Source organism: Somniosus microcephalus, chromosome 23 (genome assembly GCF_052327205.1).
Source record: "Somniosus microcephalus isolate GS21.2 chromosome 23, FLI_Smic_1.0, whole genome shotgun sequence".
Classification (NCBI taxonomy): domain Eukaryota; kingdom Metazoa; phylum Chordata; class Chondrichthyes; order Squaliformes; family Somniosidae; genus Somniosus; species Somniosus microcephalus.
The window spans coordinates 8,716,504-8,738,305 of record NC_141009.1 but is presented as its reverse complement, the minus strand read 5'-3'; the positions used below and the strand labels follow the sequence as shown (position 1 = coordinate 8,738,305).

At 50.2% G+C, this 21,802-nt stretch overlaps 1 protein-coding gene across 1 annotated transcript; it reads left to right on the top strand.

The window, feature by feature from the left end:
* The first annotated feature begins 2,310 nt into the window (after positions 1–2,310).
* On the top strand, positions 2,311–20,221 carry LOC147101630 (lipocalin-15-like). The gene is made up of 6 exons (XM_085965973.1): positions 2,311–2,511; positions 6,816–6,958; positions 12,145–12,215; positions 13,531–13,652; positions 15,079–15,171; positions 19,396–20,221. The coding sequence occupies exons 1-6, from the start codon at positions 2,395–2,397 to the stop codon at positions 19,441–19,443; spliced, it is 594 nt and encodes a 197-aa protein (XP_085822099.1). The 5' UTR covers positions 2,311–2,394; the 3' UTR covers positions 19,444–20,221.
* Positions 20,222–21,802: the final 1,581 nt, after the last annotated feature.

Here is a 21,802-nt window from a genome sequence, read left to right as displayed (position 1 = left end):
ATATAGAAGCACTGGAGAGGGTGCGGAGAAGATTTACAAGGATGATACCAGAAATGCGAGGGTATACATATCAGGAAAGGATGAACAGGCTGGGTCTCTTTTCTCTTGAAAAAAGGCCGAGGGGTGGCCTAATAGAGGTCTTTAAAATTATGAAAGGTTTTGATAGAGTGGATACAGAGAGAATGTTTCCACTTGTGGGGAAGGGCAAAACTAGAGGCCATCAATATAAGATAGTCACCAAGAAATCCAATAGGGAATTCAGAAGAAACTTCTTTACCCAAAGAGTGGTGAGAATGTGGAACTCGCTGCCACAGGGAGTGGTTGAAGCGAATAGTATAGATGCATTTAAGGGGAGGCTAGATAAACACATGAGGGAGAAGGGAATAGAGGGTTACGCTGATAGAGTTAGATGAGGAAAGACGGGAGGAGGCTCGAGTGGAGCAGAAACACCGGCATGGACTGGTTGGGCCGAATGGCCTGTTTCTGTGCTGTATATCCTGTGTAATTCTATGTAGACAGTCCCACAGCAATGTGGTTGTCCCTTAACACCTTCTCAGGTGGTCTAGTAAGACACTCAGTCGCACAAACAGTTACTAAGCGGAGGCCCAACAATCTCCCCAGGGATGGTCAATAAATACCACCTTGCCAACATCACCCAAATCCCATGAAAAGTGAATCAATTTTTATTCCAGTTATAAGACACCTGGAAGCTGCCAACATTAAAAGGTCTTTCGATGCTTATTCTCCTTAACGAAGGGAAATTCAGCCTAACTGGTTAAAAATGAAGGTGTGGTCACCAATGTTCCCCGTGAGCTGCGCTTCGTTCGCCGCGGCCTGTTTCTGTTAGTGCGCGGTCCCTTTAAATGACTGCGTTTCGCGGTGTTTACAGCGGAGAAGCCGGTGAGCGGCCTGCACGGGACCTTGCCCGTCACTGCGCGGCTGCGCAGCTTAGAGGGACCATTGATGGCCTCACAGGAGACTGGCGAGGTACGTACAGAACGGAAAGGGCCCAGGTTCAATTCATGTCACATTTACTAACCTCGAGTAGGGGGGCGGCAGATTTCCTTCCCTGAAGGACATTAATAAACCAGTTCGGGTTTTTTTTTAACGACAAAAACAGCAGTTTTTTAATGGTTGTTTTTCTGGTGCCCGCCCAGATTTGTTGAGTTCAGTTTCACAAGTTATCGTGGATGGGACGTGAACCCACAACCACGGTGCCAGTCCAGCTCCGTAACCACCACAGAACCCACACCCTGGCAGCCAACATTCCCCAACAAGAAAGTCATTCAGCCACAACGCTACAAGCAATCTGCCTGAAACAGCATCGCACTCTATTCAAATAAATACCGACAAGGGACTTACAGGAATTACAGCGATGACGCATTTGGTGGGGTGTTTGGGAATGTGTTCCATCCGAGATTGCAACATAGATATCTCCCATGTGGAATTGTCGCCCGTGGTTCAGTGGGTAGCAAGCTCACCTCTGAGGCCAAAGAGGCTGTTTCCCCTGGCTGGGGAGTCTAGAACTAGGGGGCACAGTCTCAGGACAAGGGGTCGGCCATTTAAGGCTGAGATTAGGAGAAATTTCTTCACTGAGGGTTGTGAATCTTTGGAATTTTCTTCCCCGGAGGGCTGTGGATGCTCAGTCGTTGAGTATATTCAAGGCTGAGATCGGTAGATTTTTGGACTCTCGGGGAATCGAGGGATATGGAGATCGGGCAGGAAAGTGGAGTTGAGGTCGAAGATCAACCATGATCTTATTGAATGGCGGAGCAGGCTCGAGGGGCCGAATGGCCGACTCCTGCTCCTAATTCTTATGTTTTTATGTTCAAAGGTTGTGGGTTCAAGCGGCACTCCAGAGATTGGCCGGGACACCGGGGATAACTCCCCTGCTCTTCTTCAAAATAGTGCCATGGGATCTTTTACACCCACAGGAGTGGGTAGATGGGGCCTCGGTTTAATGTCTCCTCCGAATGACGACGGCGCTCCCTCAGCACTGCACTGGGAGCGTCAGCCTGGATTTTGTGCTCAAGACTCTGAAGTGAGCGATTTGAATCCACGACCTTCTGACCCTGGAGGCGGGAGCGCTGCCCACCCAGGCCCCGGCCAACCCGCAGAGACTAATTTGCACGGTCAGCTCTCAGGGTTGGGCAGAACATTCTGTTACTGCTTCACGAAAAAGCTTCTGGATCCTGGTTTTTGTTTCTGTGTGCCTGTTCGTGGCACAAACTCAAGTAAACATGTCATCATGATTAGACGGGAAAGGGTCGTGCTGTTATTGGGCAGAGACGCTGCCAGTGCTAAGACTGCAACAAGCTCCAAGGCTCCTATAAATATCGCAGCTGCCGCCCAGGTCTCCTCAACACAGCGGCAACTAACAGAGCAAGGGGAGCGATGGCTGTCCTCACCATCTTCATCTTCCTCGCTGTCAATCTGATTGGCTCTTTCGCTGTCGTGCCACAGGCCTGCAAGATGCTCAAGCCGAAAAAAATTGACCTGAAGAGTCCCACGGTAAGACGAGCGCTAACCTGACAGGATCTTAACTTGAATAGAAAAGAAAGAACTTGCATTTCTCTAGCGCCTTTCCCCACCTCAGGACGTCCCAAAGTGCTTTACAGCCAATGAAGTACTTTTCAGAGTGCAGTCACTGTTGTAATGTAGGAAACACAGCAGACAATTTGCGCACAGCAAGCTCCCACAAACAGCAATAGCCTGTTTTTAAGTGATGCTGATTGAGGGTCAGGACACCGGGGAGAACTCCCCTGCTCTTCTTCGAAATAGTAGCCGTGGGATTTTTTACGTCCACCTGAGAGGGCCGACGGGACCTCGGTTTAACGTCTCATCCGAAAGACGGCACCTCCGACAGTGCAGCACTCCCTCAGTACTGCACTGGAGTGTCAGCCTAGATTTTTGTGCTCAAGTCTCTGGAGTGGGGACTTATAATAACATAAGAATTAGGGGCAGGAGTTGGCCATTCGGCCCCTCGAGCTGATCTTCGACCTCAACTCCACTTTCCCGCCCGATCCCCATATCCCTCGATTCCCCTCGAGTCCAAAAATCTATCAATCTCGGTCTTGAATATACTCAACAACTGAGCCTCCACAGCCCTCTGGGGTAGAGAATTCCAAAGGGTCACCACCCTCTGAGTGAAGACATTTCTCCTCATCTCAGTCCTAAATGGCCGACCCCTTATTCTGAGACTGTGGCCCCTGGTTCTAGACTCCCCAGCCAGGGGAAACAACCTCTCAGCAATTACCCTGTCAAGCCCACTAAGAATTTTGTATTTTTCAATGAGATCACCTCTCACTCTTCTAAACGCCAGAGAGTTTCAGTCCAATCTACTCAATAAGCTTGAATGTGCGTGATTTGAACCTACAGCTTTCTGACTCAGAGGCGAGAGTGCTACCCATTGAGTCACGGCTGACACCTAGGTGGAGCGCTGAACACTGGTAAGACACGCAAAGTGTAAGGGCTGAGCTGTGACTCAGTCAGCTCGTGCAATCTCTCAGCCTCGGGGGAGCGTTTCGGGCGCTCTGCTCTGTTCCGCCACAAGGCGGCGCTGGCACAACTTTACAAACCTCTTGGATTTAAAACAATTTTCCTTTTCCCGACTCCACCTTGCTCTGCTGAACATGTCACAATATCGTGAGCTCACCCTCGCCCATTCTACCTGGGTCAGGCCCGGGCAACCTCAGGAAGGGTATACTGGCCTTGGAGGGCATGCAACACAGATTCACCAGAATGATACCGGGGATTAAAGGGTTTAAAGGGAACTGGCTGCATAGACTGGGCTTGTGTTCCACTGAGTGTAGAAGTTCCAGGGGTGATCTGATCGAGGTGCTCAGAATGTTAAAAGGATTCGGTAGGGTAGATACAGAGGAACTATTTCCCCTGGTGGGGGACCTTAAACATTCACCTTTTGAACCGCTGCAGTCCGTGTGGTGAAGGTGCTCCCACAGTGCTGTTAGGGAGGGAGTTCCAGGATTTTGACCCAGCGACGATGAAGGAACGGCCGATATATTTCCAAGTCGGGATGGTGTATGACTTGGAGGGGAACCTGGAGCTGGTGGTGTTCCCATGCGCCTGCTGCCCTTGTCCTTCTAGGTGGAAGAGGTCGCGGGTTTGGGAGGTGCTGCCAAAGAAGCCTTGGCGAGTTGCTGCAGTGCATCTTGTAGATGGTACACACTGCAGCCACGGTGCGCCGGTGGTGGAGGGAGTGAATGTTTAAGGTGGTGGTTGGGGTGCCAATCAAGCGGGCTGCTTTGTAGATGGTGGAAAAGCTTTGGGGAGTCAGGAGGGGAGACACTCGCGCAGAATACCCGGCCTCTGACCTGCTCTTGTGAGAGATTGGGCAGAACAGTAAGGGAGCGCTGAATGGTAGAGCTCTGCTATCTCAGCACTATCGGCCCTCTCAGTGTTTTTCACACTCGGTGAGAGCAGCCAGGCCTGCATTTTACGTTCAATTAAAATGTGAAACCATCTCCCGACCGGTGACGTAAGTTGGCAGCTTTTTGAACGACGCGAGTCAGACTGCGCTCGAGTTTGGTTCGAAACAAGGGAAAAATTCCGTCACTTCACTCTTGGCAAAGAGGGTTCGCAACCCTCCAGGATTGGCCCTGGAGTCTCCAGGAATTGAAGATTAATCTCCCGGACGCTGCCGCCAGCAACTCCCGGGAGAAAAATCATTGAGGCATTAAAAAAAATTGTGCGCTTTGTTAAATTTCTTTGAGAGGGGGGAACAAGGTTGTTGGACTGAGAGTCAAGAATCATCCAATCAGGTAATGAAGAGTCTTTTCGTGCTCCGATTGGCCGTGGGAAGGCGGGGTGCCGCCAGATGGACGTGTCGGGCAACCAATGGCGGGAGAGTGGGGGAGATCATGTGATGAAACCACCAGGGATATGTCCAACCAGAGTTGGCAACCCTACTGGCAGAGGTTTTCCAGCTCTCAGCCGTGGCTCAGTGGGCAGCACCCTCTCTCGCCTCTGAGTCAGGAGGTTGTGGGTTCAAGTACCCACTCCAGAGACTTGAGCACAAAAATCCAGGCTGACACTCCACTGCAGTACTGAGGGAGCGCTGCACTATTGGAGGGGCAGTACTGAGGGAGCACCACACTGTCGGAGGGGCAGTACTGAGGGAGCGCTGCACTATTGGAGGGGCAGTACTGAGGGAGCACCACACTGTCGGAGGGGCAGTACTGAGGGAGCGCTGCACTATTGGAGGGGCAGTACTGAGGGAGCACCACACTGTCGGAGGGGCAGTACTGAGGGAGTGCTGCACTGTCGGAGGGGCTGTACTGAGGGAGTGCTGCACTGTCGGAGGGGCTGTACTGAGGGAGTGCTGCACTGTCGGAGGGGCAGTGCTGAGGAAGTGCTGCACTGTCGGAGGGGCTGTACTGAGGGACCGCCACTCTGTCGGAGGGGCAATGCTGAGGGAGTGCTGCACTGTTGGAGGGGCAGTACTGAGGGAGGGCAGTACTGAGGGAGCGCAGTGCTGAGGGAGCGCCGCACTGTCGGAGGTGCTGTCTTTCGGATGAGACGTTAAACCGAGGTGGATGTAAAAGATCCCAGGGTCACTATTTTGAAGAAGAGCAGGGGAGTTATCCCCGGTGTCCTGGGGCCAATATTTATCCCTCAACCAACATCACTAAAAACAGATTATCTGGTCATTATCACATTGTTGTTTGTAGGAGCTTGCTATGCGCAAATTGGCTGCCGCGTTTCCTACATTACAACAGTGACTACACATCAAAAAGTGCTGTAAAGCGTTTTCGGTCGTCCTGAGGCCATGGAATGGTTACAGCGTGGAAGAAGGCCATTCGGCCCATCGAGACCATGCCGGCTCTCTGCAAGGCTACTCCCACCCTTTCCCCGTAGCCCTGCAGTTTTTTTTCTTCAGGTACTTATCCAATTCCCTTTTGAAAGCCATGATTAAGTCTGCCTCCACCACCCTTTCAGGCAGTGCATTCCAGATCCTAACCACTCGCTGCGTAAAAAGATTTTCCTCGTGTCGCCTTTGGTTCTTCTGCCAATCACCTTAAATCTGTGTCCTCTGGTTCTCGACCCTTCCGCCAATGGGAACAGTTTCTCTCTATCTACTCTGTCCAGACCCCTCATGATTTTGAACACCTCTATCAAATCTCCTCTCAATCTTCTCTGCTCCAAGGAGAACAACCCCAGCTTCTCCAGTCTAACCATGTAACTGAAGTCCCGCATCCCTGGAATCATTCTCATAAATCTTTTCTGCACCCTCTCTAAGGCCTTCACATCCTTCCTAAAGTGCGGTGCCAAGAATTGGACACAATACTCCAGTTGATGACGAACCAGTGTTTTATACAGGTTCATCATAACCTCCTTGCTTTTGTACTCTGTGCCTCTATTTATGAAGCCCGGGATCCCAAATGCTTTTTTAACCATTTTCTCAACCTGCCCTGCCGCCTTCAACGATTTGTACACACATACCCCCAGGTCTCTCTGTTCATGGACCCACTTTAGGATTGTACCCTTTAGTTTATATTGCCTCTTCTCGTTCTTCCTACCAAAATGTATCACTTCGCACTTTTCTGCGTTAAATTTCACTAGCCACGTGTCCGCCCATTCCACCAGTCTGTCTATGTCCTCTTGAAGTCTCTCACTCTCCTCCTCACTCTTCACTGGTGAAAGGTGCTGTATAAATGCAAGTCTCTCGTGTTTTGCTAATTGTGTCACCGAATTGGTGTGACGTGCCCCATGTGTATGAACAGAATCATTGAAAGACCTTCAACACTCACAAGGTCCTTTTACAATGATGGTTTTTAACCTTCTTTGACCTCCGGCAGTTCTCTGGTAAATGGTACTTACTGCGCTGGGCCTCACAGTACGAACCGTATCAAAAGGAATTCAGCCAGGTGGACAACGCCTTCTTCTTAAGCTCTCCCGTTATCCGAGTGAACAAGACTCTGATAAAGTGCTACATGCGCATGTAAGTCCGACCCTCTCAGCTGACAATCTTACCTTCCATTTCTTTTTAAATTGTTCTGTTTTGATGTTGCTGGGTGGCCGAGGCAACTGAGAGCTGTAGAGAGGGACAGGAGGAGGCCGTTCAGCCCCTCGAGCCTGTTCCGCCATTCAGTTAGATCACGGCTGATCTGTATCTTATCTCCATTTACCCGCCTTGGTTCCATAACCCTTAATCCCCCTTTGCCCAACAAAAATCTGTCAACCTCAGTTTTGAATTTTTCAATTGACCCCCCCAACCTCAACAGCTTTTTGGGGAGAGAGTTCCAGATCTCCACCACTTCTTTGTGTGAAGAAAAATGTATTTACCGGACCAGGTATTGAACCTCGGCCTCAGTTGGTGAGAGTGCCGAAAGATATGGAGGAGCAAATCTGCAGAGAAATTACAGAGAGGTGCAAGAACTATAGAGTAATAATGGGAGACTTCACCTATCCTAATATAGACTGGGATTGTAATAGTGTAAAGGGCAGAGAGGTGCAGGAACTATCGAGTAATAATGGGGGACTTCAACTATCCTAATATAGGCTGGGATCGTAATAGTGTAAAGGGCAGAGATGTGCAGGAACTATTGAGTAATAATGGGGGACTTCAACTATCCTAATATAGACTGGGATTGTAATAGTGTAAAGGGCAGAGATGGGGAAGAATTTCTGAAGTGTGTTCAGGAGAACTTTCTTGATCAGTACATTTCCGGCCCGACGAGGGAGGAGGCATTGCTGGATCTGGTTCTGGGGAATGAGGTAGGTCAAGTGGAGCAAGTGTCAGTAGGTGAACATTTAGGGAACAGTGATCATAGTATCATAAGGTTTAGATTAGCTATGGAAAGGGACAGGGAGCAATCTAGAGTAAAAATGTTTAACCGGGGGAAGGCCAATTTCAGTGGGATGAGAATGGATCTGGCCCGGGTAAACTGGAATCAAAGATTGGCAGGCAAAACTAATGGAACAATGGGCTGCCTTTAAAGAGCAAATAGTTCAGGTACAGTTGAGGTACATTCCCACTAGGGGGAAAGGTACGGCAACTAAAGTCAGGGCTCCCTAGACGACGAAAGAGATAGAGAGTAAGATGAAGCAGAAAAAGAGTGCATATGACAGATGTCAGGTTGCAAATACATGAGAATCAGGCAATATATAGAAAGGTCAGAGGAGAAGTGAAAAAGAAAATAAGAGGGGCAAAGAGAGGGTATGAGAATAGAATGGCAGCCAACATAAAAGGTAATCCAAAAGTCTTCTATAGGCATATAAATAGTAAAAGGGTAGCAAGAGGAGGAGTGGGGCCAATTAGGGACCAAAAAGGAGACCTATGCATGGAGGCAGAGGGCATGGCTGAGGTACTAAATGAGTACTTTGCATCTGTCTTCACCAAGGAAGAGGATGCTGCCATAGACGTAGTGAAGGAGGAGGTAGTGGAGACACTTGATAGGATAAAAATTGATAAAGAGGAGAAACTAGGAAGGCTGGCTGTACTTAAAGTAGATAAATCATTAGGAGCAGATGGGATGCATCCTAGGATGCTGAGGGAATTGAGGGCGGAAATCACGGAGGTACTGGCCATAATATTCCAATCCTCCATAGATACGGGGTGGTGCCAGAGGACTGGAGAATTGCAAATGTTACACCATTGTTCAAAAAAGGATGCAAAGATAAACCCAACAACTACAAGCTAGTCAGTTTAACCTCGGTAGTGGGGAAGCTTTTAGAAACAGTAATCAGGGCCAAACTTAACAGTCATTTGGACAAGTGTGGATTAATTAAGGTAAGCCATTACGGATTTGTTAAAGGCAAATCGTGTTTAACTAACTTGATTGAGTTTTTTGATGAGGTAACAGAATGGGTTGATGAGGGCAATGTGGTTGACGTGGTGTACATGGATTTCCAAAAGGTGTTCGACAAAGTGCCACATAATAGACTTGTCAGCAAAGCTGAAGCCCATGGAATAAAAGGGACGGTGGCTGCATGGATATGGAATTGGCTAAGTGATAGGAAACAGGGAGTAGTGATGAACGGTTGTTTTTCGGACTGGAGGAAGGTTTACAGTGGTGTTTCCCAGGGGTCGGTTCCAGGACCACTGCTTATCTTGATGACTTGGACTTGGGTGTACAGGGCACAATTTCAAAATTAGCAGATGACATCAAACTTGGAAGTATAGTGAACAGTGAGGAGGATAGTGATAGACTTTAGGAAGACATAGACAGGCTGGTGAAATGGACACGTGGCAGATGAAATTTAACGCAGTAAAGTGTGAAGTGATACATTTTGGTAGAAAGAATGGGGAGACACAATATAAACTAAAGGGTACAATCCTGAAGGGGGTGCACGAACCGGGAGACCTGGGGGTACGTGTGCACAAATCGTTGAAGGTGGCAGGGCAGGTTGAGAAAGCAGTTAAAAAGGCTTATGGGATCCTGGGCTTCATAAATAGAGGTATCGAGTATAAAAGTGTGGACATTATGATGAACCTTTGTAAAACACTGATTCGGCCCCAACTGGAATACTGTGTCCAATTCTGGGCACCGCACTTTAGGAAGGATGTGAAGGCCTTAGAGAGGGTGCAGAAAAGATTTACCAGAATGGTTCCAAGGATGCGGGACTTCAGTTATGTGGATAGACTGGAGAAGCTGGGGTTGTTCTTCTTGGAGCAGAGAAGATTGAGAAGAGATTTGATAGAGGTGTTTAAAATCATGAGGGGTCTGGACAGAGTAGATAGAGAAACTGTTCCCATTGGTGGAAGGGTCGAGAACCAGAGGACACAGATTTAAGGTGATTGGCTGAAGAACCAAAGGCAACGTAAGAAAAAACTTTTTTACGCAGCAAGTGGTTAAAGATCTGGAATGCTCCGCCTGAAAGGCTGGTGGAGGCAGACTCAATCACGGCTTTCAAAAGGGAATTGGATAAGTATCTGAAGGAAAGAAATTTGCAGGGTTACAGGGAAAGGGTGGGGGAGTGGGACTAGCTGAAGTGCTCTCGCAGAGAGCCGGCACGGACTCGGCGGGCCGAATGGCCTCCTACTGTGCTGATTCTATGATCGTGAGCAGCAAGTAGTTTACTAAATTGCAAGAAGTACAAGTAAATCGCTGCTTCACCTGGAAGGGGTGTTTGGGGCCCTGGACAGTGGGAAGGGCAGAGGTGAAAGGGCAGGTGTTGCATCTCCTGCGCTTACACGGGAAGGTGCTGTGGGAAGGGGAAGGGGTTTTGGGGGTGATTGAGGAGTGGACCAGAGTGACGAGAGGGAACGGTCATTTCAGAATGCTGACAGGGGAGGGGAGGGGAGGGAGGGGAAGATGTGTTTGGTGGTGGGAGGTGGCGGAGGATGATCCGTTGAATGTGGAGGCTGGTGAGGTGGCAGGTGAGGGCATGGGATCCATTTACTGTAGTTAGTTAAAGATTTCTAATGAATTTCCCACCAGATGAAAGGTTGAACCTCAGAACTCCCGCCATGCCCACTGTGAACTTGGCAAACAGCCTCCTAGTCTTTGCACGTCAATAGAATCATCGGATCTTACGGCACAGGAGGAGGCCATTTGGCCCATCGCACCTGTGCCAGCTCTTTGAAAGAGCTCTCCAATCAGTCCCACTCCCCCCTGCTCTTTCCCCACAGCCCTGCAAATGTTTTTCCCTTCAGGTAGTTATCCAATTCCCTTTTGAAAGTTACTATTGAATCTGCTTCCACCGCCCTTTCAGGCAGCGCATTCCAGATCACAACAACTCGCTGCGGAAAAACAATTCTCCTCATCTCCCCTCTGGTTCTTTTGCCAATTACATTAAATCTGTGTCCTCTGGTCACCGACCCTCCTGCCAGTGGAAACAGTTTCTCCTTATTTACTCTACCAAAACCCTTCATGATTTTCAACACCTCTATTAAATCTCCCTTTAACCTTCTCTGCTCTAAGGGCGAAGAATTGATAAAGGGATTGTAATGTAGTGGTTATGTTTCTGGACTAGTAACTCCAGCGGCCTGAACTAATAATCCAGACTAATATAAATTCAGATCCCACCTAGGGCAGCTTGAGAATTTGAATTTGGTTTTAAAAAGCTGGCGTCTGCCAGATTGTCGTAAAAAAAAAAACAACAGGTTCACGAATGTCCCTTTTTTAGGGATGGAAGCTTGCTGTCCTTACCCGGTCTGGGCCTATAGGTGACTCCAGTCCTACACCAACGGGATTGACTCTTAACTGCCCTGTGATGTGGCCCAGCGAGCCACTCGGTTGTAAGTAGGAATGGGCTCTAATTTATTGCCACTCCAATCTTCCACCCAAGGGCAAAGGGATTGGATCAACTCAATCCTGGAGCACCCCTCAGGGGGCCAGAGGGAGGGAAGGAACGTCCAACAGTGGGTCATAGAAACATAGAACAATAGGAGCAGGAGTCGGCCATTCGAGCCTGCTCCGCCATTCAATACGATCATGGCTGATCCTCTATCTCAATACCATGTTCCCGCTCTCTCCCCATACCCCTTGATGCCTTTTGTGTCTAGAAATCTATCTGTCTCCTTCTTAAATATATTCAGTGACTTGGCCTCCACAGCCTTCTGTGGTAGAGAATTCCATAGGTTCACCACCCTCTGAGTGAAGAAATTTCTCCTCATCTCAGTCCTAAATGTCCTACCCCGTATCCTGAGACTGACCCTCTCATTCTAGACCCCCCCAGCCAGGGGAAACATCCTCCCTGTATCCAGTCTGTCTAGCCTGGTCAGAATTTTATACGTTTCAATGAGATCCCCTCTCATTCTTCTAAACTCTAGTGAATACAGGCCTAGTTGACCCAATCTCTCCTCATACGACAATCCTGCCACCCCAGGAGTCAGTCTGGTGAACCTTCGCTGCACTCCCTCTATGGCAAGTATATCCTTTCTTACCAGCAACATAGAGGTAATGGCAAGTGTATCCTTTCTTAGGTAAGGAGACCAAAACTGCACACAATACTCCAGGTGTGCAGTTTTAGTCTCCTTACCTAAGAAAGGGCCATTCCATCTCATGAGAGAGTGGGGTGGGGGAAGGTGTTTGAAAACAGTGGAACTACGGAGAAAAGTGATGAAGCGATATGGCAACAGCATTGAAGAACACATCAGCGGTGATCGATTTACCAGCAACATAGAGGTAACGGAACTATCAGTTCTTGCATGGACAATAATTCCTTTTTCACTTTGCCTAGAGGAGACAATTGTATCTCTGATATGGAGGCCTATCGTTTATCAAATAATGGCCTGGAGTTCACCTGTGAACGTAAGTACCAAACTTAAACATTAAACACAAAACAAATCGAGCTATGCGAGTGCAACTATGGCAACTTTCACTGAGGCAGTGATAGGCTTTCCCACGAATGGCGGGGTGGAGGGAGGGGAGAGGAGGGGGAGGTGCAGAAAGCCAGAGTGGGAGAACGGAAGGGTGCAGGAGGAGGCCCAAGACTGGAGGAGCCAGTGGAGGTTGGTGAGAGGATTTGACTATGGAAACGAGCATTTTAAATTAAATAGGGAAGCGGTGTAGATGGGTGGGGTGGGGTCAAACTTAGAGCAGGAAAAGAGAGCAGTTTATGGCAGGTGGAGGATGGGGGGTTGTTGAGGTGAAATGAGGTGAGTTGAGGTGAGTTGAGTTGAGGTGAGATGAGGTGAGTTGAGTTGAGTTGAGTTGAGGTGAGGTGAGGTGAGGTGAGTTGAGGTGAGGTGAGGTGAGGTGAGTTGAGGTGAGTTGAGGTGAGTTGAGTTGAGGTGAGGTGAGTTGAGGTGAGTTGAGGTGAGGTGAGGTGAGTTGAGGTGAGTTGAGGTGAGTTGAGTTGAGTTGAGGTGAGGTGAGTTGAGGTGAGTTGAGGTGAGGTGAGGTGAGTTGAGTTGAGGTGAGGTGAATTGAGTTGAGGTGAGGTGAGGTGAGGTGAGATGAGGTGAGGTGAGTTGAGGTGAGGTGAGTTGAGGTGAGGTGAGATGAGATGAGGTGAGGTGAGTTGAGGTGAGTTGAGGTGAGTTGAGTTGAGGTGAGTTGAGGTGAGGTGAGGTGAGTTGAGTTGAGGTGAGTTGAGGTGAGTTGAATTGAGGTGAGGTGAGTTGAGGTGAGTTGAGGTGAGGTGAGGTGAGGTGAGTTGAGTTGAGGTGAGGTGAATTGAGTTGAGGTGAGGTGAGGTGAGGTGAAATGAGTTGAGGTGAGGTGAGATGAGGTGAGGTGAGTTGAGGTGAGGTGAGTTGAGGTGAGGTGAGGTGAGTTGAGGTGAGGTGAGTTGAGTTGAGGTGAGGTGAGATGAGATGAGGTGAGGTGAGTTGAGGTGAGTTGAGGTGAGTTGAGTTGAGGTGAGGTGAGTTGAGGTGAGGTGAGGTGAGTTGAGTTGAGTTGAGGTGAGGTGAGTTGAGGTGAGTTGAGGTGAGGTGAGTTGAGGTGAGTTGAGGTGAGATGAGGTGAGTTGAGGTTTGGTGACCTCACCTTATGAGGACATTGTGGGGATTCGTCACCCTGTCAAAAATCAAACAGAAACTTTCGAAGCTTCTTCCTGAGCATTGTTTATTGTTCAGGAGTTTGACAACTGAACGAAGTAATTGTCCTTTTTTACTCGCAGACAAGCCCTACATGGTGATCAGAGTTCTCAATACGAAGATTCCGAGCTGCTTGCTGTTTCACATTCAGGAGAAACGCGACGGCAAAATGTTTAACACAATCTCCCTCTACAGTGAGTGCTGCGTGCTGATCCTTCTCAAATTGCTGACTGAAAAAAGGTTTCTAAGCCAAGCTATCGGATACATTTAGCAGGCCCAGGCTTTCTGTCCCCTCCCCCTCTCTCCCCCATCTCCACCCCCTCTCCCCTCACCCTCCCCTCCAACCTTTCTCCCTCACCCTCCCTCCGCCCTCTCTCTCTTCCCCACCCCATCCCCCTCCCTCTCTCCCCTCCCTCTCCCCCTCCCTCTCTCCTCCCCTCCCTGTCCCTCCTTTTTCCCCCTCTCCCTCCAACCTCACCCTCCCTCTCTCCCATTCCCCTCCATTCCCCTTTCCTCAGCCCTCCCCACTCCCTCCTCCTCCTCCTCCTCCTCCCCTCCTCCTCCTCCTCCTCCCCCTCCCCCTCCATTTCTACCTCCCCATCTAGCTCCCCCTCCCCCTTCCTACCCCATTCACCTCCCTCTTTCCCTTCCTCGGAGATCCTCTCCGCGGCCCTGCCCAGTTTTGCAGTCTCAGGGAAAGGTTCTCTACCGGAGAAGGGGTGCAACAAGAACAACAACAATTTGACTTTATATAGCGCCTTCAATGAAGTAAGCCCACAACCTTCTGACTCGGAGGTGCGAGTGCTTCCTTCTGACCCACGGCTGACCCGCCTTTCAGAAGGTCGTGGGTTCGAGTCCCCACTCCAGAGACTCGAGCCCATAATATAGGCCGACACTCCCAGTGCAGTACTGAGGGAGTGCCGCACTGTCAGAGGGGCAGTACTGAGGGAGCGCTGCACTGTCGGAGGGTCAGTACTGAGGGAGCGCTGCATTGTCGGAGGGGCAGTACTGAGGGAGCGCCGCACTGTCAGAGGTGCAGTACTGAGGGAGCGCAGCACTGTCGGAGGGGCAGTACTGAGGGAGCGCTGCACTGTCGGAGGGGCAGTACTGAGGGAGCACCACATTGTCGGAGGGGCAGTACTGAGGAAGCGCCGCACTGTTGGAGGGGCAGTACTGAGGGAGCGCTGCACTGTCGGAGGGGCCGTACTGAGGGAGTGCCGCACTGTCGGAGGGGCAGTACTGAGGGAGCGCCGCACTGTTGGAGGGGCAGTACTAAGGGAGCGCCGCACTGTCGTAGGGACAGTACTGAGGGAGTGCTGCACTGTCGGAGGGGCAGTACTGAGGGAGTGCTGCACTGTGGGAGGGGCAGTACTGAGGGAGTGCCACACTGTCGGAGGTGCAGTACTGAGGAAGTGCCGCACTGTTGGAGGGGCAGTACTGAGGGAGCGCCGCACTGTTGGAGGGGCAGTACTGAGGGAGCGCCGCACTGTCGGAGGTGCCGTCTTTCAGATGAGACGCACCAGTGAGCCACGGCTGACACCTATCAATGTTTGTTTTGTAGATAGGGAAATAAACAGGAAATAGAACGTTACACGATAATGAGCAGGCATTTTATTTTTGACTGAAAACAGGTCGCGATGGAGAATGAGCTGAAGATCTTTGAAGATCAGGTTCAATGTGTAGGAATGAAGAAGGATAAAATCATAGTCCCGCCTCGAACCAAGGTTAGCTTCCAGTTTCGGTTTCTGTCAGAAATGCTCGGAATATGGTTTTGACTGCCTTGACAGGGTGGATGTGGAGAGGGTGTTTCCTCTTGTGGAAGAATCTAGAACTAGGGGTCACTGTTTAAAAATAAGGAGTTGCCCATTTAAGACAGAGATGAGGAGAAATTTTTTCTCACAGAGGGTCGCGAGTCTTTGGAACTCTCTTCCTCAGAGGGCGGTGGAAGCAGAGCCTTTGAATATTTTTAAGGCAGAGGCAGATAGATTCTTGATAAGCAAGGGGGTGAAAGGTTATTGGGGGTAGGCGGGAATGTGGAGTAATCGGATCAGCCATGATCTGATTGAATGGCGGAGCAGGCTCGAGGGGCCGAGTGGCCGACTCCTGCTCCTAATTCGTATGTTCGTTTGACTGTGTTCCAAAAGCAAAGGCTTAAAGTCTCCTCATCCATGCCTTTGTTACCTCTAGACTCGACTATTCCAGCGCTCTACCAGCCGGCCTCCCATCGTCCGCCCTCCATAAACTTGAGCTCATCCAAAACTCTGCTGCCCGTGTGTCCTAACTCACACCAAGTCCCGTTCACCCATCACTCCCGTGCTCGCTGACCTACATTGGCTTCTAGACCAGCAACGCTTCAATTTTAAAATTCTCATCCTTGTTGTCAATTCCCTCCATGGCCTCACCCCTCTCTATCTCTGTGACCTCCTCCAGCCCTACAACCCTCCCGAGATCTCTGCGCTCCTCCAATTCTGGCCTCTTGAGCATCCCCAATTTTCATCACTCCATCATTGGGGACCGTGCCTTCAGCTGACGAGGCCCTAAACTCTGGAATTCCCTCTCAATTTTCCTTTTTAACGTAGTAAAACGTCCCAAGGTGCTTCACAGGAGCGATTATCAAACAAAATTTGACACTGAGCCACATAAGGAGATATTAGGACAGGTGACCAAAGGCTTGGTCAAAGAGGTAGGTTTTAATGGAGGGTCTTAAAGGAGGCAAGAGAGGCGGAGAGGCGGAGAGGTTTAGGGAGGGAATTCCAGAGTTTGGGGCCCAGGCAGCTGAAGGCACGGCCGCCAATGGCGGAGCGATTGAAATCAGCGATGCGCAAGAGGCCGGAATTGGAGGAGCGCAGAGATCTCGGAGGGTTGTAGGGCTGGAGGGGGTCACAGAGAAAACAAGGATGGGAATTAAAAAATCGAGGCACCTTCTCGAGTAATAAAAATAGTCACAGCTGCTGAGTTAAATTATGCTTCGGTTATTCCAAGTGAACTTTTCCTTTTGTCACCGTTTACTGAAGCTATTTGGCCTGACTATCACTCTCCGAAGACCTCAGACAGACTCTCTCCTTTGAACCGGCCATGCTGAGAAATACTTTACAGAAAGCAACCGGGACCAAACAAATTTGAATAACTACTAAATTGGAAACAAAAGCTACCAATTAAAGACATATTCAGACACAAGTGCCAGGAATATCCTCGGCGAGTTTCCCCGATCAGCCACTGTGAGTTGATGGTAAGATTGGCAGAGTTTCCGCCAAAGTTACGGTGACCAATCAGAGGAACCCCTGAGGAAATTCTGATGAAGCTGTTTGTATTTGAATTGAATGGCTTGGTTCCTATTCAAGAAAGGAGGGAGAGAGAAAACCGGGAACTACAGGTCAGTTAGCCTGACATCAGTCATCGGGAAAATGCTGGAATCCATTGTTAACAAAGTGGAATCAGGGTACTTAGAAAATCATAATATGATTAGGCAGAGCCAACATGGTTTTATGAAAGGGAAATCGTGTTCGACAAATTTCTTAGAGTTTTTTGAGGATGTAACTAGCAGAGTAGATAAAGGGGAACCAGTAGATGTAGTATATTTGAATTTCCAAAAGGCATTCGACAAGGTGCCACATAAACGGTTGTTAAGCAAGATAAGGGCTCATGGGGTTGGGGGTAATGTATTAACATGGATAGAGGATTGGTTAACGGACAGAAAACAGAGAGTAGAGATAAACGGGTCATTTTCAGATTGGCAGGCCGTAACTTGTGGGGTGCCGCAAAGATCACTGCTTTGGCCTCAGCTATTTACAATCTACAGGAAACTCTCGATTTACCGGCACCTAAATAACCGGAAATCTCTGTTAACTGGCAAAATTCAGGAGTAGGTTCAGGTAAGTTTTACTTCATCTTAGTGGCCGTTCCTGGATCTGTGGCTGTGTAACGGGGTTCCTGCACCTGTTGCTAAGCAACAGGGAAGCCTGGATTTGTTGCTGTGTTTGGAGCTCTTGTACCTTTTACTATACCTCTCTGTAATCCGAACTTTTTGATAAACCGGCACCACGCCGGTCCCGTCAGTGCCGGATAAAAAAGAGTTTCCTGTATATTAATGACTTCGATGAAGGGACCGAGTGCAATGTATCCAAGTTTGCTGATGATACAAAGCTAGGTGGGACAGTAAGCTGTGAGGAGAACACAAGGGGCTAGAAATTCACTTTGGGCCCGCCAGCTGGCTTGCGCCCAAAAGTTACCGCTGTGCGCGGAGCCACGTGCGCCCGCCAGAAATTCAGTTTCAGCGCCCCAAGTCGAAGCCGGCCGCAATTCAAGGGTGTGGCCGCCCCCGCTTGGGGCGCTGAAACTGAATTTCGGCGCGCTAGGTGCTGCAGCGCCACCCGCTGCGGAGTGGCAGGCTGCGGCACTGCAGGCCTTCCTCCTTCTCTTAAGGGGGAGGTGCCTGCAACTCCGAGATCGCCGCTCGCTAGTGCCGGCAAATGAGCCCGGCACCACGGAGAAGTGCCGGGCTCCCGGAAAGCAGCCGGCAATGCCGCGGAGGGGGGGGGGGTGGAGGAGGCCGGGGAAGGAGGTGCGGGCAGGCGGCCGCCAAAAAAGCGGCCGGCCGCACCTCCGCCTTAACTCGCCCCAATAAGGCTGCAGGACGGCCCCGATTGCTGAACGTTGTTTGCGGCCGCTGCGGAAGAGGCGGCCGCAACTAAATATGGGGGTCGGGCCGGTAGCGGGGCGGAACCGGGGCACTGCGCACACCGATGACGTCATCGGTGTTGGCGCAGCGCTACCGGCTACCGCCGCCATTAACGCAGCGCTGAATATCAGCGCAAGCTCCTCTAGTGGCGCAGAAGCCCTCTTTGGGCGGAAACTGGGCGCAAAGCCCACTGAATTTCTAGGCCAAAGAGCCTGCAAAGGGATATAGACAGGTTATGTGAGTGGGCAGTAAGGTGGCAGATGGAGTATAATGTGGGGAAATGTGGGGTTATTCACTTTGGTAGGAAGAATAGAAAGACAGAATATTTTTTAAATGGTGAGAAACTATTAAATGTTGGTGTTCAGAGAGATTTAGATGTCCTCGTACAGGAAACAGAGAGAGTTAGCATGCAGGTACAGCAAGCAATTAGGAAGGCAAATGGCATGTTGGCCTTTATTGTAAGGGGGTTGGAGTATAAGAGTAAGGAAGTCTTGCTACAATTGTACAGGGCTCTGGTGAGACCACACCTGGAGTACTGGGCACAGTTTTGGTCTCCTTATCTGAGGAAGGATACACTTGCCTTGGAGGCGGTGCAACAAAGGTTTACTAGATTGATCCCTGGGATGAGAGGGCTGTCCTATGAGGAGAGATTGAGTAGATTGGGCCGATACTCTCTGGAGTTTCGAAGAATGAGAGGTGATCGCATTGAAACATATAAGATTCTGAGGGGGATTGACAGGGTAGATGCTGAGGGATTGTTTCCCCTGGCTGGAGTGTTTGGAACTAGGGGGCAGAGTCTCAGGATAAGGGGTCGGCCATTTAAGGCTGAGATTAGGAGGAATTTCTTCACTCAGAGTGTTGTGAATCTTTGGAATTCTTTGCCCCAGAGGGCTGTGGTTGCTGAGTCGTTGAGTATATTCAAGGCTGAGATCGATAGATTTTTGGACTCTAGGGAAATCGAGGGATATGGGGATCGGGCGGGAAAGTGGAGTTGAGGTCAAAGATCAGCCGTGAGCTTATTGAATGGCGGAGCAGGTTCGAGGGGCCGAATGGGCCTACACCTGCCCCTAATTCTTATGATCTTATGTTCCTCCCTCAGACACCTGGCTGAGATAGAAACAGACCAAAATCTGAATCAAACTAAACTAGGACACGTTCGAGTGTGAGTCAAGCTGGTCTTTTAACTCCTCGTGCGCCCTGATAGAATGAAAGCAGTTTGTACCTCCTTAGACGTCTTTTCTGATACAGACTGTTTTTATCTTTCCTTTAGGATGAGTGCAACCCACAAAACACTGTGGAAGCCGTCAAACGGAAATGAAAGCACCGACTCCCCGATACTCAGGAGCTTTGCAAAAACACCGTCCAGCAACGCGTTTCCAAGATCAAAATTCTGAACTAAAACCAAGTTAGCAAAGCATTAGTCACAACAAAACCTGCTTTTGTCCCAGTCAACCGCGGAATGTTCCTTTGGGGATCAGGCTGGGTAACTGGCGCCAGCTTTTCACGGTGCACAGATCCCAAATGCAGCTCGATCTGATATCAACGCGGTGTCAGTCGTAGAATAATAGAAACATACAGGACAGAAGGAGGCCATTCGGCCCATTGTGTCTGTGCCGGCCGAAAAAGAGCCTAATCCAGTCTAATCCCACTTCCCAGCTCTTGGTCCGTAGCCCTGTAGGTTACGGCACCTCAAGCGCATATCCCAGTACTTTTTAAATGTGATGAGGGTTTCTGCCTCGACCACCCTTTCAGGCAGTGAGTTCCAGACCCCCACCACCCCCTGGGTGAAAAAATGTTCTCCTCAACTCCCCTCTAATCCTTCTACCAGTTACTTTAAATCTATGCCCCCTGGTTATTGACCCTTCTGCTAAGGGAAATAGGTCCTTCCTATCCACTCTATCCAGGCCCCTCATAATTTTATACACCTCAATTATATCTCGCCTCAGCCTCCTCTGTTCCAAAGAAAACAACCCCAGCCGATCCAATCTTTCCTCATAGCTAAAATTCCCCAGCCCAGGCAACATCCTGATAAATCTCCTCTGATTATCTGTCAGCTTTATCCGTTTAAGTTAAAGGTTCCCAAACTGTGGACCGACAGACCTGTCTGGGGCGGGGGCGGGGGCGGGGCGAGTAACTGCAGGAAGCAGGATCAGCCCTGTGGTAAGCTGGTCCTGTCTGGGGCGGGGGCGGGGCGAGGGCAATCAGCCCTGTGGTAAGCTGGTCCTGTCTGGGGCGGGGGCGGGGACAATCAGCCCTGTGGCAAGCTGGTCCTGTCTGGGGCAGGGGCGGGGGCGATCAGCCCTGTGGTAAGCTGGTCCTGTCTGGGGCGGTGGCGGGGGCAGGCGGGGCGGGGCGGGGGCGATCAGCCCTGTGGGAAGCTGGTCCTGTCTGGGGCGGGGGCGGGGGCAGGCGGGGCGGGGGCGGGGCGATCAGCCCTGTGGTAAGCTGGTCCTGTCTGGGGCGGGGGCGATCAGCCCTGTGGTAAGCTGGTCCTGGGCTGGGGCGGGGGCAGGCAGGGCAGGGGTGGGGCGGGGGCAGGCAGGGCGGGCACGGCGGGGGCGGGGCGATCAGCCCTGTGGTAAGCTGGTCCTGTGCTGCTCCTCCAGTGGCTCCTCCTGATTGTGGGCGGTTACCCGGGGAGGACCCAGAGCTCGCGGTACATGTGACGGCTGGCAATAGCGCAAAGAGTGCCACGACAGAAGCGGCAACGCGCGACGGTGGACCCAGTTTGGTTTACGAGTGAATGATCCATATTTAAGGAGGGATATACCTGCATTGGAGGCAGTGCAGAGAAGGTTCACGAGGTTGATTCCTGGGATGAAGGGGTTGATGTATGACGAAAGGTTGAGCAGGTTGGGCCTACACTCACTGGAATTTAGAAGAATGAGAGGGAATCTTATGAGGGGGATTGACAGGGTGGATGCTGAGAGGGTGTTTGCCCTTGATATACCTATCAATTCATCCAATGAAAAGCGACGAGTTAAGATAGTAACTATAGGTTTTTATTGGCTAAATAACAGAGCCCACCCTCGTGGGCGATCGGGTCCAACAAGGAGGAATACCAGCCAGTCGACCACCTTTATACCTGGGCAAGCAGGCGGAGCCATGGGCGGAGTCAGCTGTGGTCAGCCCAGGTATAACAGCGTGACAAGAGGTGACCTTGTGTAGTGACACAACAGTGTAAACAGTGATAACCATAGTGTAACGATATAAACAGTGATAACCATAGTGTAACGATAGTGAACGATAAAAGTGGTTTACCACATTCACCCCTTGTTTAGATTTGAGTCCGGCGGGGTGAAGTGTGTGATGAAATATTCCATTCATCACTGCCTGTGACTGTGGTCGGTTTCAGTGTCATTTCCCTTCCCCCAGTCCTCATTGTATTGTTTATTGGAATGTGCTGGAATGTGCTGTGTGTGTAGGGCTCCGCCCATACCTGGCCCCTTTTGTAAGCTAGCTCAGTCTGGCCTCAGTCTCCAGAAGGAAGATACCTCTCTCTCTTACGTGTTACTTTCTAAGTTAATAAAAGCCTTGTTTTGTTTCGCTAACATCGAGCCTCGGAATTATTGAGGCACATCAATTTTATTAACTTATTTTTCAACACTATGGATCAACTCCTGAAACCCGAACGTTTGGATTTGGATCAACATGCTCCGGACGCATCAGCACGCTTC

What these genes read in the sequence shown, in the direction of transcription:
- LOC147101630 (XM_085965973.1), top strand. Translation starts at nt 2,395, where the DNA reads ATGGCTGTCCTCACCATCTTCATCTTCCTCGCTGTCAATCTGATTGGC. An exon ending in CCTGGAGTTCACCTGTGAAC is followed by an intron (nt 12,216 to 13,530) that starts GTAAGTACCAAA and finishes TTTTACTCGCAG; the next exon opens with ACAAGCCCTACATGGTGATC. An exon ending in TAGTCCCGCCTCGAACCAAG is followed by an intron (nt 15,172 to 19,395) that starts GTTAGCTTCCAG and finishes TCTTTCCTTTAG; the next exon opens with GATGAGTGCAACCCACAAAA.